General features: G+C 45.8%; 6 protein-coding genes across 6 annotated transcripts; 4 read left to right on the forward strand and 2 right to left on the reverse strand.

Annotated features, from left to right (window-relative positions):
* Positions 1–334: 334 nt before the first annotated feature.
* On the forward strand, positions 335–1,459 carry EYB26_001167 (uncharacterized protein; the record flags this gene model as incomplete). Its single annotated transcript, XM_054260478.1, has 1 exon — positions 335–1,459. The coding sequence occupies one exon, from the start codon at positions 335–337 to the stop codon at positions 1,457–1,459; it is 1,125 nt and encodes a 374-aa protein (XP_054116453.1).
* Positions 1,460–2,834: 1,375 nt separating this feature from the next.
* On the forward strand, positions 2,835–4,100 carry EYB26_001168 (uncharacterized protein; the record flags this gene model as incomplete). The annotated part of the gene is made up of 2 exons (XM_054260479.1): positions 2,835–2,840; positions 2,895–4,100. The coding sequence occupies 2 exons, from the start codon at positions 2,835–2,837 to the stop codon at positions 4,098–4,100; spliced, it is 1,212 nt and encodes a 403-aa protein (XP_054116454.1).
* Positions 4,101–6,474: 2,374 nt separating this feature from the next.
* EYB26_001169 (uncharacterized protein) lies at positions 6,475–8,066 on the forward strand (the record flags this gene model as incomplete). Its single annotated transcript, XM_054260480.1, has 11 exons — positions 6,475–6,555; positions 6,620–6,660; positions 6,712–6,765; positions 6,823–6,829; positions 6,880–6,924; positions 6,990–7,119; positions 7,174–7,198; positions 7,246–7,271; positions 7,319–7,349; positions 7,403–7,757; positions 7,821–8,066. The coding sequence occupies 11 exons, from the start codon at positions 6,475–6,477 to the stop codon at positions 8,064–8,066; spliced, it is 1,041 nt and encodes a 346-aa protein (XP_054116455.1).
* A 1,773-nt stretch (positions 8,067–9,839) lies between these two features.
* EYB26_001170 (uncharacterized protein) lies at positions 9,840–10,839 on the reverse strand (the record flags this gene model as incomplete). Its single annotated transcript, XM_054260481.1, has 2 exons — positions 9,840–10,702; positions 10,764–10,839. 2 exons carry the CDS (start codon positions 10,837–10,839, stop codon positions 9,840–9,842), a joined length of 939 nt encoding a protein of 312 aa, XP_054116456.1.
* Positions 10,840–11,716: 877 nt separating this feature from the next.
* On the reverse strand, positions 11,717–15,111 carry EYB26_001171 (uncharacterized protein; the record flags this gene model as incomplete). Its single annotated transcript, XM_054260482.1, has 4 exons — positions 11,717–12,463; positions 12,518–13,110; positions 13,160–14,221; positions 14,280–15,111. 4 exons carry the CDS (start codon positions 15,109–15,111, stop codon positions 11,717–11,719), a joined length of 3,234 nt encoding a protein of 1,077 aa, XP_054116457.1.
* A 46-nt stretch (positions 15,112–15,157) lies between these two features.
* Positions 15,158–15,859, forward strand: EYB26_001172 (uncharacterized protein; the record flags this gene model as incomplete). The annotated part of the gene is made up of 5 exons (XM_054260483.1): positions 15,158–15,175; positions 15,397–15,429; positions 15,483–15,660; positions 15,733–15,765; positions 15,831–15,859. 5 exons carry the CDS (start codon positions 15,158–15,160, stop codon positions 15,857–15,859), a joined length of 291 nt encoding a protein of 96 aa, XP_054116458.1.
* Between the last annotated feature and the right edge of the window lie 168 nt (positions 15,860–16,027).

Below are 16,027 nucleotides of genomic sequence, written 5' to 3' on the forward strand. Positions count from 1 at the left end.
ATAGAGCTGACCAATGCCATGCGTAACTTCAAAGCATGATTTTCCACCAACTCACAACCCCATCTCGAAGTCATGTGAAGATTGTGAAGATTCGAGATCATAATCCGGGGATGACGTTTTTGGTTTAGTGATCTGAGCTTCGACCAATAGCAGCTTAGTCAAAGAATTTAGGTAAGCGATGGCGGTGACTCAGGCTCTCGTCAACAATTCTTTCTTATACTTCGCTGCCTCGTTTCTTGCCATTGACTCATTATTTCTCAATTGGCACAGGCTGCGCTTAGATACCGACATTCTGTGTTCTTTTTCAACTATTCCCAAGTGTCCCATTAGTATCATGGCAACAAGCCTCAACATCGGGGCAGTCCGCACTGGACTTGCACCCAGATTAGCTCAAGCCAAACCACGAACCTCGATGCTACGGCGAACATACACCTCCGCTACAGCCACCACACCACCAGTCTCACCTTTCGCTCCTCGACATTTCCTCTCAATTGCGGACCTGACGCCCGCCGAATTCACAGCCCTCGTCCGCAATGCCTCCCAACACAAAAAGACAATCAAAAGCGGTTCCGTCCCGCGGAACTTGCTCGGCGCATTATCCGGCAAAACGGTAGCAATGATGTTCAGTAAACGAAGCACTCGAACCCGAATCTCGACGGAAGGTGCCGTGGCACAATTGGGCGGTCAACCCATGTTCTTGGGCAAAGATGATATTCAATTGGGGGTCAACGAATCGTTATACGATACAGCCGTCGTGGTGTCGTCAATGGTGTCCTGCATTGTGGCCCGAGTGGGCAAACATCAGGAAGTGGCGGATTTGGCAAAACATTCTACTGTGCCCGTTATCAATGCTTTGTGTGACTCGTTCCATCCATTGCAGATTGTTGCAGATTTTTTGACGATTCATGAGACTTTCTCTGCGCTCCCCACTGCGGGTTTGAATAGTCTGGGTATGGAAGGGCTGAAAATTGCCTGGGTTGGAGACGCGAATAATGTTTTGTTTGACATGGCTATTGCTGCTGCCAAGATGGGCGTTGATCTCGCCGTCGCTACGCCAAAGGGATACGAAATCCCATCTACGATGCTTGAGGTTATCAAGCAGGCGGGAGCAGGCGTTAAGTCGCCCGGAAAACTGATTCAGACAAATGTTCCCGAAGAAGCCGTCAAGGATGCTGATATCCTCGTCACAGATACATGGGTATCCATGGGCCAAGAGGAGGAAGCAATCAAACGAATGAAGGCCTTTGAAGGTTTCCAAATTACATCTGAACTTGCGCAGCGAGGTGGCGCAAAGAAGGATTGGAAGTTCATGCACTGTCTGCCTCGTCATCCGGAAGAGGTCAGCGATGAGGTATTTTACAGTCCTCGATCGTTGGTCTTTCCCGAAGCCGAAAATCGGTTGTGGGCTGCCATTTCGGCATTGGAGGGATTTGTCGTCAACAAAGGAAAAATTGAGTAACTGCATCGCTATGATAAAGAGTTCCAATATTAGAAGTTATGACAGCCGTATTTCATGTCTATAGAACACTAATCTATGAAACGAGATCCATGAGATTGAAAACCCAATTCCAATTCAATTAGGAGGTACCAGAATCCCGAAATTCCCGCTCAGATAAACATTCAAGGAAAGCCGAAGCCGAGAATATTATGATATACTGCCCATTTCAAGGTTCACAATCCGGAGGTGCTTAGCTATCACATGTGCAGCATTAACTAACGTCCCCGTTTAATACTTCGGAGTATATGAAATATAGATCTGACAATTCTAGAGCAAGGGAATCGAACCTGGAAGTCCCCCCATGATGTTTAGGACTGAGCAGTATAGATTGAGTCCTCCCAAAATGTCTAGGCGCTCTTTTGATGCTTCGCAAGTACCGTCCTTGGTCATCAGCGTTTCGACCTGGTATGATGAAGGATTCCTGCCTGGGAGTCGCCGATTAAGGACATACTACCGGACTTTCGTAGCGAGTCCCCGGAGGTTGAAAAACTGACCAGCGCGGTTGATCTGTTATCGCATCGGACTGGGATCATGGGAGAGGGATCATTGTATTTTCAACGCAGCCTCTGCTGAATGATACCCATCTCAAAGCGACATATGCCGTTCTCCCGCAGGTGATATGATATAGAGTAGATTCAACGGCGAAGCTTTGGCCAGTCAGGTAATGCATCAACATGGCAATCCAAGCGTGTGAAAGTGTACCGTTTACTGGGAACAAAAAGTGCTATTGACACTGTGAAATTGCATTGCCAACAGCGTAAGACTGAAATGCTTAAAATGTTTAGTTATCAGAATAGCGAAACCTAACCATATCTGTCAATCTTGTGAGCATGTCTGACGGACAGAAATTTGACCACAATATGCCTATATCAGCCACACAGCTCACTCAATTTAATTCAGATATTCAATCCTGATGTGCTTTCATTTCCGTCATTGTAGCGAGGCTGCAAATCATGATGCCAATATCCAAAGGCATGCATGCATGATCTGGTCGGTGAGATTCGTCCTATACTTTACAATCTGGTAATAGGTTCACATGGGCGCTATCAGGCAATGCGCCGACCTTCGTATGTTTATCTTGCCATATTCCCATATTTTGAAATAGATCGTCTCATGTTGGTGAAATGATGAAGGTAACAGCTGATGTTGGCAGATCAACGGCCAAACAGGCCGAATTGAACCGACTCCGCATTTAACATGTGATTCGCTCCCGCTTGGATCTTCCCTGTCAACCCAACTACATCAATACTCTTCTTCTTCCTGAACATCCCTTCATGAATTATACAATCATTCCTGACTATCGATAGTTTATAACTCTCTATGAGAGTAGCTGAATATGGAGGTATGTACTAATCTAGTTGATTTAGAATACGCTACTAACAAATACTTTGTCTAGTCCTACCGACCATCCTCCCATAGCCCATTCCGGTCCAGACGGTCCCATCCAGCCCTAAATCACATCTCGCTCGTGCCACTTACGCCGCGATTCCCAATCGACGATTCACCGGATCAAGATGGCTACTTCCAATCGGCCCATGGACAATCCACATCATACCTTTCCAGCTCTTCAGTTCCGAGCACGCCACCCATTCTGGCGCATTCACGCGCTAGTTCTCGAACGCGACATCATAGGCGTACCAGGAGCTCGAGCCATGCACTCAGTGACACCGATCTTCGCAGTCTAGCTTCTCGAAGGGAAATACATCAGCAACAAGTTCAACCCCGTACGTCAAAGTCAGGCTCACAAACACCATCTGCACCCAAAAGAAAGTCACAAGACTCGGAATGGCTACTTCGAGCGGGTCTTGCGCTCACGTCATCAACCCGGGAAGAGAAAGGGCAGAGTTGGCTAGTCAAGAGGGAGAGTTCAACGAGTCTGGTAGCGGAAGCAGAGCCGGATGTGATTCGGACAGCTCGCCATCAGCGACGGGGCAGAAGTACACCTTTTCTTCGATCTGCGCGCTCATCTGCTGTGACCACCCCAGCAGCACTTTCGCGACGGCCATCGAGGTCCCGAGAGCATAGTAGATATACCAGTCGTGCGGACTTGGCCATGACGGCAATGGGTGTAGAAAGTGGTGGCGCATCAAGGCAATCCCGCAAATCCAGCATGGGAAGCCATCATGCCACACTCCCGGATTTCGTGGACGAACGGATTCGTGCTGAGATCGCTTCTATTCATGGGCGTAGTCTGGATGATTACGATGATGACTTTGATGACCACCTATCTGGTTCGGAGTCCTATGATTCGGAGTCCGGGACGGACGATGAAATGGACGAGAAAGAATTCCAGCGTTTAACTCGCGAGCGAGGATTTGGTCTTGGGACTTGGGTAGACCAGTTTGTTAGCTGGACGTTGTTTGGAGTAGAAGAGGATTCTCCCACATCACCGCCTGATGCGTCCGAAGAGGTGTCTAGTCGTCATGCCACTGTTGCTTTTGAACCGGTTGTTGTATTGCATCAAGAGGAGTCTGTTGATGACGACTCGGGGAGTGTCATCAATCATGACAAGGCTGCAGATCTGGTGGAGAAGCCCGGGGAACAGGGAGGGTGGGCTGATGCAAGTTGGTTTTTGAAACTGGCCAGGAACGCCATCATTTGATTATATTCTTTGACGCTTGGGCTCATTAGTGATGTGTACAGATAATCACTACCTATAAGAACCTTTCTACTGATGTGTAATGAATTCATGACTTTAGTGTCGATTCGCTGTCGGGCTATTCTCGAATGGCATTCAGTTCGTGCAGGGTTGATCCAGCGTACTTAATATTGAGTATTCTCGGATTTTTATACGATGCGCATTAGATTGCATGAAAATACTTTCTTCTGCCATACTCGATAGTACACAGTCCACATTTGGCACCAAAACACGAGACTCAAGAATCTTCGCACGCCTGGTCTTCCTTCTTAGGGTTACGGCCAACGAACCCTAATTAGGGCAAGCTGCCCAATCTCAGATGATAAACTTACCAGATAACTACCTGAAAACACACGTTGAGCGTAGTAACTCACATTTTGAACAAGCTTTTAGACCCTCTCATGCATACATTGACAGCATTCGGATCTCCAGCTTTACCTAGATGACATAATCGTGCATACCTGCATGCACACCCAAGACAGTACGTCGGCACATCATAGGATTTACTTGAAGCTATCTCTGATAGAGATTTAGTGTATTTCATTTTTTGGAAATCGGATCAGAGGTAGTGCACTAATCAGAAGGGCTTCGTGGAGTTGAATTGTCAGTTTTTACTGAGATATCTTTCAATTTACCTCAAGGAGGATAGACCCCGGCTTGTCAGACATGTAAAACCTGAAAACGACTCAAAAACATGCCTGATTATTATACGAGAAGAACCCCCCCCCCCTCCCCCCCTAAAGGCTACATTTTTGAGCCCTTGTATAAAAGCGGTGTACAATGTATATGTACTTGTGGACGTATTTTCTTTTTCCGTTTCTAGCCCGGTGTTTCAACTGGACTTGAAATTTAGTCTTTTCATTTGAGCCATCTTTGCTCACCTAGCTAGTTCGACGTACGGACATTTCTTGGATGGATCTGTTACTTGCCTGGAGCAGCATCTAACCGCTAGGTACCGGTTGGCTACTTCAATTCACTCTATGTAACCACGACTCTGCTGATATCGACGCCAAATGGAGGGCCTCTCTTGGTTCGTGTTCGATGCTGCAAGTTGTAACCAAGGGTTGGTTTCTTGTGGCGTCCAAGTGGGGAGAAATCTTGTCCCAAAAATTTGAATTTACGAAAAGCTGTCGACATTTCTATTAAAACGCTTAGATATTACAGGGATTAATAGATCACGAGAGACTCGATTGGTTGATCGGAAGTGGTCAGTGAACCAGCTCTTAGTATTTCTTATTTTTGGGGCGTTGCTTGTTTTTCTTTTTTGGTTTCATCCATCTCTTTGTCTTCGTTTTGTTGAACAAAGCTCCGATGATTGTAAGTTTGTTACCTATATATAGAAGAGTAAGTTAGCTCTATTTTGGTCTATATGGGAGAAGGAAAGAGGACTTTGCAACCATTCCAAGTCAGATAAATCAACTGATTCGGAAAGCTCGATGTCAAATGCCCTATGTAGTACGTACGACTATGCATATATCCGGCGATTGTGTGGGCCATAGCTTTCATTTTGTTACTAAATAGTAAATGCTTTTCGGCAAATCTAGGACGATCTTCAATTACCTAGTTAGGTCACTTAGGTGGTCCGAGTAATTAAAACCGTTAACCCAAAGCTTTGTACAAGGTGGTTGGCTGTATATGTCACTTGCAATATATTGACTTGCATGAATACGTCAAGTACCATGACTCAGTAGTCAGGTAACGCTGTCCGGACCGACGCGCATACGTATTATTGACAGGAAATGGCTCAATATTTCTTGTATTCATCTGTTCATGTCACCCGTCTATCTTGAAAAGCACTTGGAATAGAGAGAGTATGGGGTAACTCGGCAACTCGAACTTGGGCTTTAGAACCAATTTTAACTAAATGTCAACCAACAACGTCGGTCTTGACCAAGAACCTATTTTAATCTGTCGGGTTCTCGAGCTTCCTATCTCTTTCCTAAGTTTCAATGTTCCTTTCAATCATTCGTTTACTGATTCTTGTTCATTGAGCATTGCCGTTTCCGTGTCCCACCTACCATTCCTTTCGGTAAGATACATGCATCTTTGAGAGAGTGTGGGACAGAAAGTCGGGGACTTCCATATTGCTTGGGTTCGTGTTGCATGTGAATTGTTACCTGTGCTGCATGAATGGGCAGGTTGGCGGGTGATTCTTGCTTCGGATCAACCTGATCTGGCATATATATGCATCATCGCGCAGTGGAAGATCGGTTAGTACTACATAGGTACCGAGATCCTGCAATCAAATTTGATGGATTGAGTCAACTGCAACTCTACCTACCATCCATTCGAAACTATACTACATACTACACAGATTGTCTGAGGCAGGCCATTGAACATGGAGCCTTCATCTTCGCATATGGACTTTGTTCCTGAGAACCCTCAACCGTCGGATCATCAAGGAAACATCGAGGTTGATGTACGGCCGTTAATATTTCTCCCCAATGCGCGAAATTGGTAACACCAATGACTAACGGAGGTAGGATCGAATTTCTAGCGACTCCGACTCCGCTTTCCATGGCTCGTGAGTGCTCATACACTCATCAACAGGAAAGAACTAATATATATCAATCAGTATAGGGGATGAGAGCTATACATCGTCCATTTCGACAAGTGTTAGAAATTATAAGTAGGTTTAGCGCCATCAGTCTGCCGCTGATTATGCTCACATTGCCACTTTTTCTAGATATGAGGTATGACATCGAGCTTCAACTAGTATGTTCACCAACGTTAATTCAGCTAGAATGGGCGGAGATATCATGCATTCAGAGAAGGGTTGCATTTTTTGGTGAATCAATCCTACTATTCTATTGTTCTTATCGACTGGCAACGCCCTGACTCCAGATTCCATAGCCCAATGATGAGAGTGAACAAGCTCGAATGGATCTGGCGCATCATATCTACTTGATGATTACCGGCGGTAAATTGTATCTCTCTCCATTACAAGCTCCGCAGAGGGTACTTGATCTTGGGACTGGGACCGGTATGTCGCGAGAATCAAATCTCTCCGAGGGATGCGGACTAATTCTGGAGATAGGAATCTGGGCAATTGATTTTGCAGAGTATGTCTGCGGATTCTTTAAATGCTGTTTCAAGCTGATGAAACTAGTGAACACCCAAATGCTACTGTCTTAGGTACGTTCTAGCGATCTCCCTCCAAGACCATCACTAATGTGAAGTAGGCAATGATCTCAGTCCCATCCAGCCATCATGGTAAGACCCTGCCCCTCCCATCATATTTATTCAATCTAACCAAGGACCGAAAGGATCCCACCAAACCTCCGCTTTGAAGTCGATGACTACGAAAGCGACTGGTCCTACTCCGCCAAATTCGATTTCATCCACGGCCGCGAAATGGAAGGCATGGTCCGGGACTTTGATCACCTCTTCGCGCAATCCTACCAAAATCTAAACCCGGGCGGATGGGTAGAGTTTCAAAGCATCGAATTAAATTGTTTTTGTGACGATAACTCGCGGAAAAAGGCTTCTGCTTGGGTAAGATGGAGCGAAAATTTGCATCGGGCGGCGCGCACGTTTGGGAAGAATATGAGGACAGTGAGGACGTGGCCGGATAAGATGAGGGAGGCTGGGTTTCGGAATGTGCAGAGTGTTGCGTATCCTGTCAGTCGCCCTGTTCCCCCACTGTCTTGATTTTATATCTAATACCTGGATGATATGGCATAGCTACCGTTCAACCCCTGGCCCAAAGATCCCAAACTTAAAGAACTAGGCCGCTACCAACAACTCCATATGTTCGAGGGCATGGTCTCATACAGTCTACGCTTGTATACGAATGTGCTGAAATGGCCCAAGGAAGAAGTCGAGGTCTTATTGAATGATGTCCAAAAGATTATCAAGGATCGCTCATGTCATATCTATACGCTGGTGCATTTTGTTTATGGGCAGAAACCTGTTGATGCGCCGGAATAATATTTCTCTTTAGGCATAGACTTGCAAATTTTTGCGTGGTATGTAACTTTCGGGTTTAGGGGGTATGTAACTAGGTAACCTAGTTATAGTTAATGATTGATGACTCACCATAAGAAGGATTCTTTCATATATTTCATGATGTAGTAGTCTCTACTGGATTAGGGCTTAAGGGTAATATATTACCATCAGTACCGTAATCAACTTCAACTTTCTGAGTGGACAAAGGCATATCAGCCGCGTTTGGCTAGCGTGGTATTGTATATTACATAATGTATCAAATATCCTGACATCATATACAAGAACTAGCTTCTTAGTTTCACCAAGGCATATTAAGATTATTTTACACATTTTTCAAATGGATAGACTTGTAGGAATGTATCATATGGTCATTTCTGTGTCTTCTTTCAGGAAGAAGAGGGTGTTTGATTGTCTGTCCCAAAGGCCTTTCAGTAGGATCAAGTACCTCCTCGAGTAAAGTACTTCTCCCAATCATCATCATCAAAGCAATGGTAACGACGTTTCCAATATGTACCTAAATTCGCCGCCAATACTTAGGTAGATCATGCAATTCATAATGTGGTACTCAGCTCGTGCTGATATCGATATCTGGTATACGTCTCTCAAACGCCTTTTCAGTAGCAACACATCACCAAGGCAATCTGAAATCGAGTGCATTTCGCAATTCACAAAAGACAGTTAGGTTGTTAGATGCTGGTCCGCATCCAAGTCGCCGTCAAGGGCGAGATATAGCTTCAAGTATCAGATTTGCGGTAAATTTTCAGCCTATGCTGAGATATGCCTTTGTAACCCTTAAAGGAATTGAGAGGAGAGGGTAGGAAGAGGAAGGTTGTAGTTAGTCGAGTAAATGTCGTTCGTGTTGTCGGTGGTTGGTAGTTGTGCGTGGTTCTGCTCATCGTCTCGCGCATTAGTATTCCATCTCCACTGAAGGTGTTTGGGATGTCTGCTACGTCTCCTAGAATATTGATGTGAAATTGGTCGAAACTTAGTATTCCTGTTCTCTATCTTCCGTGTTGTCGAAGATGGTGAGAAATGAGAAAGGAGAGGAAGAAGAGTCCGCACATAAAGTTGGTATCTTGGTAGGTCTATGCATCTATCTAGGTAGGTTGATGTCAAGCTTCATCATACACTTTCTATTTTACGCTATGGAAACTATGATTGACTTTAGAGACATGCCTATCATAAAGAATAAATTCTTACACAAGGTGGTCTGAACCTATTTATATTCTTCCCATCGAAAACAGTAAAAGAGAAACAATGCCCGCAATGAATGACATGTCATAGTTATGTATGGATGATGTGCATGATGAACCGATTTGTAGACAGAGAAATGAAAAATAGACTCCCAGCCAATAACTCCCCAGTTGTAGGTAGCAAGTAAAAACAGAGGACCAAGCAAGTAATGAAATAAGAAAGGCAAGTAAAGAAAAGAGAGAAAAGGACAGGAATGTAGTATGTCTTTTTGAGCAGATATGAAAAATATGAAAAAAAGTTGCTTGATAGAACAAATTGGTAGCAAGCCGCTTCACCGTTCATCAACTTATCCAAATCCATCTGAGGTCAACTCCGGAATATATTATCAAGAAGAGCCATAAACTGGTAACGCCGTTGGGTTTCACAGAACTCTCTAGGACTGATGCAGGTATCATTATGTCGTGTCGTAATAAAAGATTGTAGGCCGTTAGATTGAATCGAAAGCATATCGACAACAAGAAGAGAAAATTTATCCAGATCATGCAAGGAATATTCTGTCGTCTACCAGGGCCCAACCTTCAAAGGCATGCCCATACCGTATGTACCAGACAAAAGTTGTTCACGTATCGAAATCTGATCGCCTCCTGATGCACCAGCGCCAGGCAACGCAGACGAACCCATCCAACCCAAGCTGTTCCGTAGCTCGTTGACTGCGTCTTGTAATTTGCCGCCGGAAGTTTCATTGTGTTTTGCTAGTTTCTGATCCCAGCCTCCATATTGTAATTGTATACCTCCACCACGTTTGGCAGCTTCACGAATCACCAGCACCCAAGCCTTTCCAATCTCTTCGTAAGCCGAGTCACGGCCGATGTTATGTCGTGGTGTCTGCCACTTTGGCAAGCCGTGTATAATGTCTGTCGCTCCATCAAGATAAGTCAACGAAACCGAGGTCTGAGATTCGTTGGGCGGCAAGAAATGAGGTGTAAAATCGCTCAAAGCCTCGAGTAAGCTGAAAAGGTGTTGTTTCACTCGGTTATATGCATAATCTGAAAGGTATTCGCCGCTTCCCAAAGGAATCGATGTTTGTAGAGTCGACTGATAATTTCGAAGAACCTGCAATGTCGACGCCACGCTGGGTCGCGGAGCGGTGTGAACAACTTCATCGCCTAATTCGGGGTGACGTTGGCAGACTGCCTGTAGCACAGATCGCAAGGCCTCCGTATCCAACGTCTCGAGAAGTCTAGGTAATGATAAAGGCCGACCAGATACATTGGGACGGGATCGTTTCATCTGGCGGTTGGGCAAGGGACGTGGAGTGAAGGCTGGAGAGTTTGTGGGAGAAGCGGACATGCGAACATCAACATCGTTGCCATCATCTTCGGCCTTGCGTTTTCGGTTGCTATTCTGCTGTACTGGTGTAGACACTTTTTCAGTCAGTATATTATTTAACATCAAGAATTGTGAGAAAGGTAAGAGGATTCTTACTGGAACGTGAAGGAGAGAAGCGGGAATGTTCGTAGAAGTGTGGAGGAACAGGAGGCGTAGCCACCAAACTGTTCATGATGATTTGGAGTAGGTGGCTGCCCAGAGAAACCTGGCCACTGTTCGACGATCGAGAGAGATGCTGGCGTCGTCGTTTGAAGATTGAATGAATGTGCTGTGTGGTGGCCAACAGCAGTGAAAGGGAGGCGATAGAAATCGAAAAGGCTGCACCGACGGCGACAGAGGAGAAAAAAAGGGTCACGGAGGATAGAAGAGGACGTAGTAACAGGTATACACCTCGAAGATGACGGGTATCAAGATGATTAGAGTGAGGTTGAGAAGGTGTGAAGTTAAACGAGGATGGGATTGTAGGTTGAGGAAAGCGAGGATCGGAATGGGCAGGTTAGTTTCTTGCGTTTAGCTGGAAACTAGCGGTGGTCACTGGTGACTAGTTTACTGACCTTAGCGTACGGAGCGGGTACCGTAAATTACAGACTTGCAAGCTTTTTATTGGGCTGCAGCTGTTACTGGCGGGATATGTCCGTCACATGTGCGTATTGCGTTTTGTTTCATCCAGGATCTTACTGTATTACAGTACTAGCGTTACAGTCTGACCGTAGACAAGGCAACCAAAGTGCAGCTAAACCCGTTTGCAAAAGAGCACGAGGACCTTGCGCAGTATTGTAATTACGTATCGCTGTATTGTTCCGAGTCAAGTACTTTTTCTATGAGGGGTCAGCTGTAATTTCTGAATTCGACCTATATCGCTGTTGGCTGCATATTAATTGGGTTCAACCTACGTACAATTTCCATTTGTCAATGAATATACACATTTATTCTCATTCGTACGTTTGTACTAAGGCTCTATACATCTAACTTTTGTGGTCAAGCCGAACCCCCCAAAACGCCAATGCCATGCGGGAATATGAAATAAACGACCAATGACAACACGCTCATTACAAGTATAGAGATTGAGCGGCAACAATATCTCGGCGAACCTTGGTGAGAGATGTCTCGAACTTCTGTTCAAGCTCATCGTTGCCCATGACCTTGGCAGCCTGTGCCATCTGTCGCATCAGTTCCTCAAGACGACGGAAGACTCGAATCAAACTACCTTCGTAAACGTCTGTCATCGTACAGATTTTTGCGAATGACATGCCGTGAGCCCACTCATAAATCACATCCATAAGCTCCCAGTGGAAGCTTTGTACGTATTCTTCCTCATTAACTGCTAGTTTCGATTCCATGGACATCTTGGCAATGATCCGAGCTTGAGACTGTATTTCTTTGAGCGGCTTGCTTAGCTCATCCCGAGTCAATGCAGGTGCGTCCTTGACCTTTTCTTCAAAGACAAAGCAACTCAGGACAGCCGCAATTTGTTCGGGTGTAAGGTTGTTGAAAAAACCATTGAACAACAGTTCACTCAGCATGAGTTCATCACCAGTGCTGATCTCGCATGCTACTCGAGCCTTGAGCTGGACAACGTCTTCTTTGTTGATGAAGTCAAGTCGCCGAAGAACTCGCTTTCGGCATTTCAATTCATCCATCTGTATAACCGACATAGCGTCGGAAATCTTCTTCTTGATGTCCTTGATTTGGACGCCTAATTCGACTTTTTCCGAATATTGGTCGTACAATTCTGGCAAGCGTGGCGAATTATGCAGAGGGTTGGCCAAGAGCCGCGATTCAAGCACCTCAACTTTCTGTAACATCCAATCAGCAACCTACCACAGGACTGCAATGAGTGAAGAACTTACCCTCATGAGTTTCTTGAAAGAGTCATCCGTGATGTTCATGTTCTCAATCGGATCAAGGAGAGGCAGACCATCCGGGAATCGCTTCTTAATCTCATCAACTGAACGTTTGACGCTAGCCCGCGAGTCTACCGTTTGCACCTCTTTGGGGAGGAAGATTCGGACGTGAGATATAGATTGTAGACACTTTAGAAGCACCGGTACGACTTGCATATGGCTCTTTTCGCCCTCCTTTGGTGGTCGAATACCAGCAGGTAGATCGGTGTGAGTGCGAGTGCCCGTTGAAGAGCCTTCCGCAACCTGCAACAAGACATCCACAATATATGACTCTTGAGGGGCGAGGACTTCGTTAGGATTCTTTGATCTCCGTTGCTTGTAGTTTACAATGGCGCCCCAGCCAAGGTCATTACCTTGATGCATGATATGCACAAGACGTCCTGGTTGCAGGAACTGTAAACAGTAATCGGGGTGGGTGATAACTTCTTGCATATCAGCAGTAAATCTTGTCAATTGCTTTCGTAAATCATAGTAATCCTGAATTGTGGGTTCGTCTGGAATGCTCATGTTGATCCGTTTGGTCTCAAGCTCCGCAAGTTCTAACGTCGTCAGTATCTACGAACCATGAGAAAGTATATCGTTACTAACCTTTCTCCAAACCAGCAACGCTAGATGTATTCTGGAATTGATAGAAGCACTTCCTGAGCATGAATTCAGGGGAAATACCGTCAACTCGTATCAAATTGAGAATCATGTTGTACCCTAAATGGAAAGCAGAGTTGAGTCGGTCTTGTTCGCCACGCACGATCTCCTTCGCAACGGAGGGCTCCATTTCTTCACCGACCATCATGATCACGATACCACGTTCGTCCAGACCTCTTCGACCAGCTCGTCCTGACATCTGAATAAATTCGGACGGTGTAACCCAGCGTGTATCAATGCCATCGAACTTCCGTACACTTGTAAAGACAACTGTTTTGGCAGGCATGTTCAGTCCAATAGAAAACGTCTCCGTGGCGAAAAGTACCTTGAGAAGACCCTCTTGGAACAAAATTTCGATGGTCTCCTTCAAAATGGGGAGTAGACCTCCGTGATGGATGCCGATTCCACGTCGTAACAGAGGTAGAAGGTTCTGGATTTGTTTCAGCTGTCGGTCCTCTTCAGAGAGCATCTCAATGGCGCTGTTGAAGACTTTGGAAACCATTTCTTTCTCAGAGTCGTCGTTGAAGGCCATTTTACTCATTTGCAAAGCGTTTGCTTCACACTCGCGCTTGCTGAAACTGAAAACGATGACGGGGTTGTAGCTTCTTAACATGATCATCCTGACGATCTTGAAGATATCGGAGGGCCCCTTGTTGGCTCCCTTGTTGAACTTCTTGTCTTTGCCTTTACCCTTGCGATTGGCCAAGGCGTTTGCCGGATCGTCACCCTTGTTTTCGGCAATAGTGCTCATTGCTTTCTGAAAGTTATCTTCCCGGAAAACACCTTTTTCATCGACCACCAAGTGAATTCCTTCTGCACCAGCCGGGAAGAAATAATGTTGTAACGGCGTGGGTCGGAAATCAGTATAAACAACGTGACATGGTTGGTGATGCAAATTGACAATCCATTCTGCGAACTGCATGGCGTTGGGGATCGTGGCGGACAAGAAGACGTAGCGAACCTTGTCTGGGAGTAGAATGATAGTCTCTTCCCAAACGACACCACGAGCTAATTAAGAAAATGTTGTTAGCAAAGCCCTCTATTTTGGAGATCGAACAAAACTTACTTGCGTCACGCATGTAGTGAATTTCGTCAAACACGACCCATGCTACTTCTCGCATGATTTCCGAACCGCGATAAAGCATGGATCTCAAAATCTCCGTAGTCATGACGAGACATGTTGCTGTGGGATTGATTGTAACATCTCCAGTCATCAGACCCACGTCGCCGAATTCTGCTGCGAACTCTCGGTACTTTTGATTACTCAAAGCCTTGATAGGACTAGTATAGATGACTCTCTGGTTCTTCTTCAAACTTTGCGCAATAGCATATTCTGCTACAACCGTTTTTCCAGCACTTGTATGGGCCGAAACCAGAACACTCTCTTCTCTCTGTATCGAATGAACGGCGGTTTGTTGGAAAGGATCAAGGGTAAACGGCCAAACTCTAGCAGGCTCCTCGGGAGGCACATGTTGGGAAATAGGTATGTACGGATAGTTTGGTGGAATTGCGACTTGGTGGCGGACTTGATGCGAGAGCACGACGGCACCTGTATCTTGGGTGGCTTGTAGCCCAGCTGAGGCAGCCACTTCTCGTTCCTGCTCGGTTTCGAAGGAATCGGCGACGACTGCTGCCGGCTCATCTTGAATGCGTTGGCGCTTCGCTTCTGGCTGGGCATTTTCTTCGGATTGGCGATCTGCGCCATTCGCCGTTGTATCCGCAGCCGGAGCGTCTGGTGAGACTTCCTCGTCGGGTTGTGAGTCTTGCTTTTTGGCCTTCACATCACCATTTGCTTGCCGCTTTTTGCTTTTGTCTTTCTTTGGTCGAGATCTTGCAGGCTCATCGTCTGAGACGTAAGCTCCGGGCTTGTCTTCGAAAACATCGAATAAGTCATCCATCTTGACAATTGACTCCTCTCTTAAATGAAAGGAAGTGCAAATGGAGATGGCTGATAGCACAACTGTCGAAAAACAAAAAAGTTGGGGAGGCTGCGCGAACTAGAAATTTGCGATTCCTGATTGGGGAAAGAGCGCGGGCCGCTCCTTCATTGGTTGGTCTGCTGGTATATAAACCCTGAGAGTCACGTGAAAGGCCTTCACGTGACTCGCGGGAACTCGGGTGGAAAGCTTACGCTGATCTGATGATGATTCCCATGCCACTCCCTCGATCTTGTTGACATCCAGCTCCCAATTGCTCCTCCGCAACTTCCAGTCAAGGTACGCACACTAATTGAAGTGTTTCCAATTGACTCCTGTCTAATTGAAACAAGATGATTGCCGCCTCCGCTACCCGGGCCAGATTGGCCAACGCCTTTGTCACTCGCCGTGCCTTCACAACCACCCGTGCACAGCTTGCCAGCCCTTACCACTACGCTGAGGGTCCTCGCTCCAACATTCCCTTCAACCCCAAGACCAAGTACTTCTTCTTCCGTTACTGGGGATTCATGAGTACGTCGCGCCATTGTAGCTTTAGTGGATAGATATACCCGAACAAACTGGACTAACTGTGTGCTTTTCTAGTCGCCGGATTCGGTGCTCCATTCGCCATTGCCGGTAGGTCTTCTATTCTCTCTCGAGCTCGGTCTTGTTTTTATCTATTTGCTAATCAATCGTTACAGTCTGGCAAACCTACAAGACCCGTCCTTAGACGATGCGCGCCGAGTCGATTACTTAGTTAGGTTGAATGTTGGGAAAGGGACTGTTACATTACATCAGATTAAAGATTTCATTTGTACAAAACTAGAGAATCTTAAGAACTCTTTCGTCAAACAGGTCAATGTGTTTGTGCAGTTTTCATATTTTGTCGTGGTCAGTC

Source organism: Talaromyces marneffei, chromosome 1 (assembly GCF_009556855.1).
Source record: "Talaromyces marneffei chromosome 1, complete sequence".
NCBI classification, from domain to species: Eukaryota; Fungi; Ascomycota; class Eurotiomycetes; order Eurotiales; family Trichocomaceae; genus Talaromyces; species Talaromyces marneffei.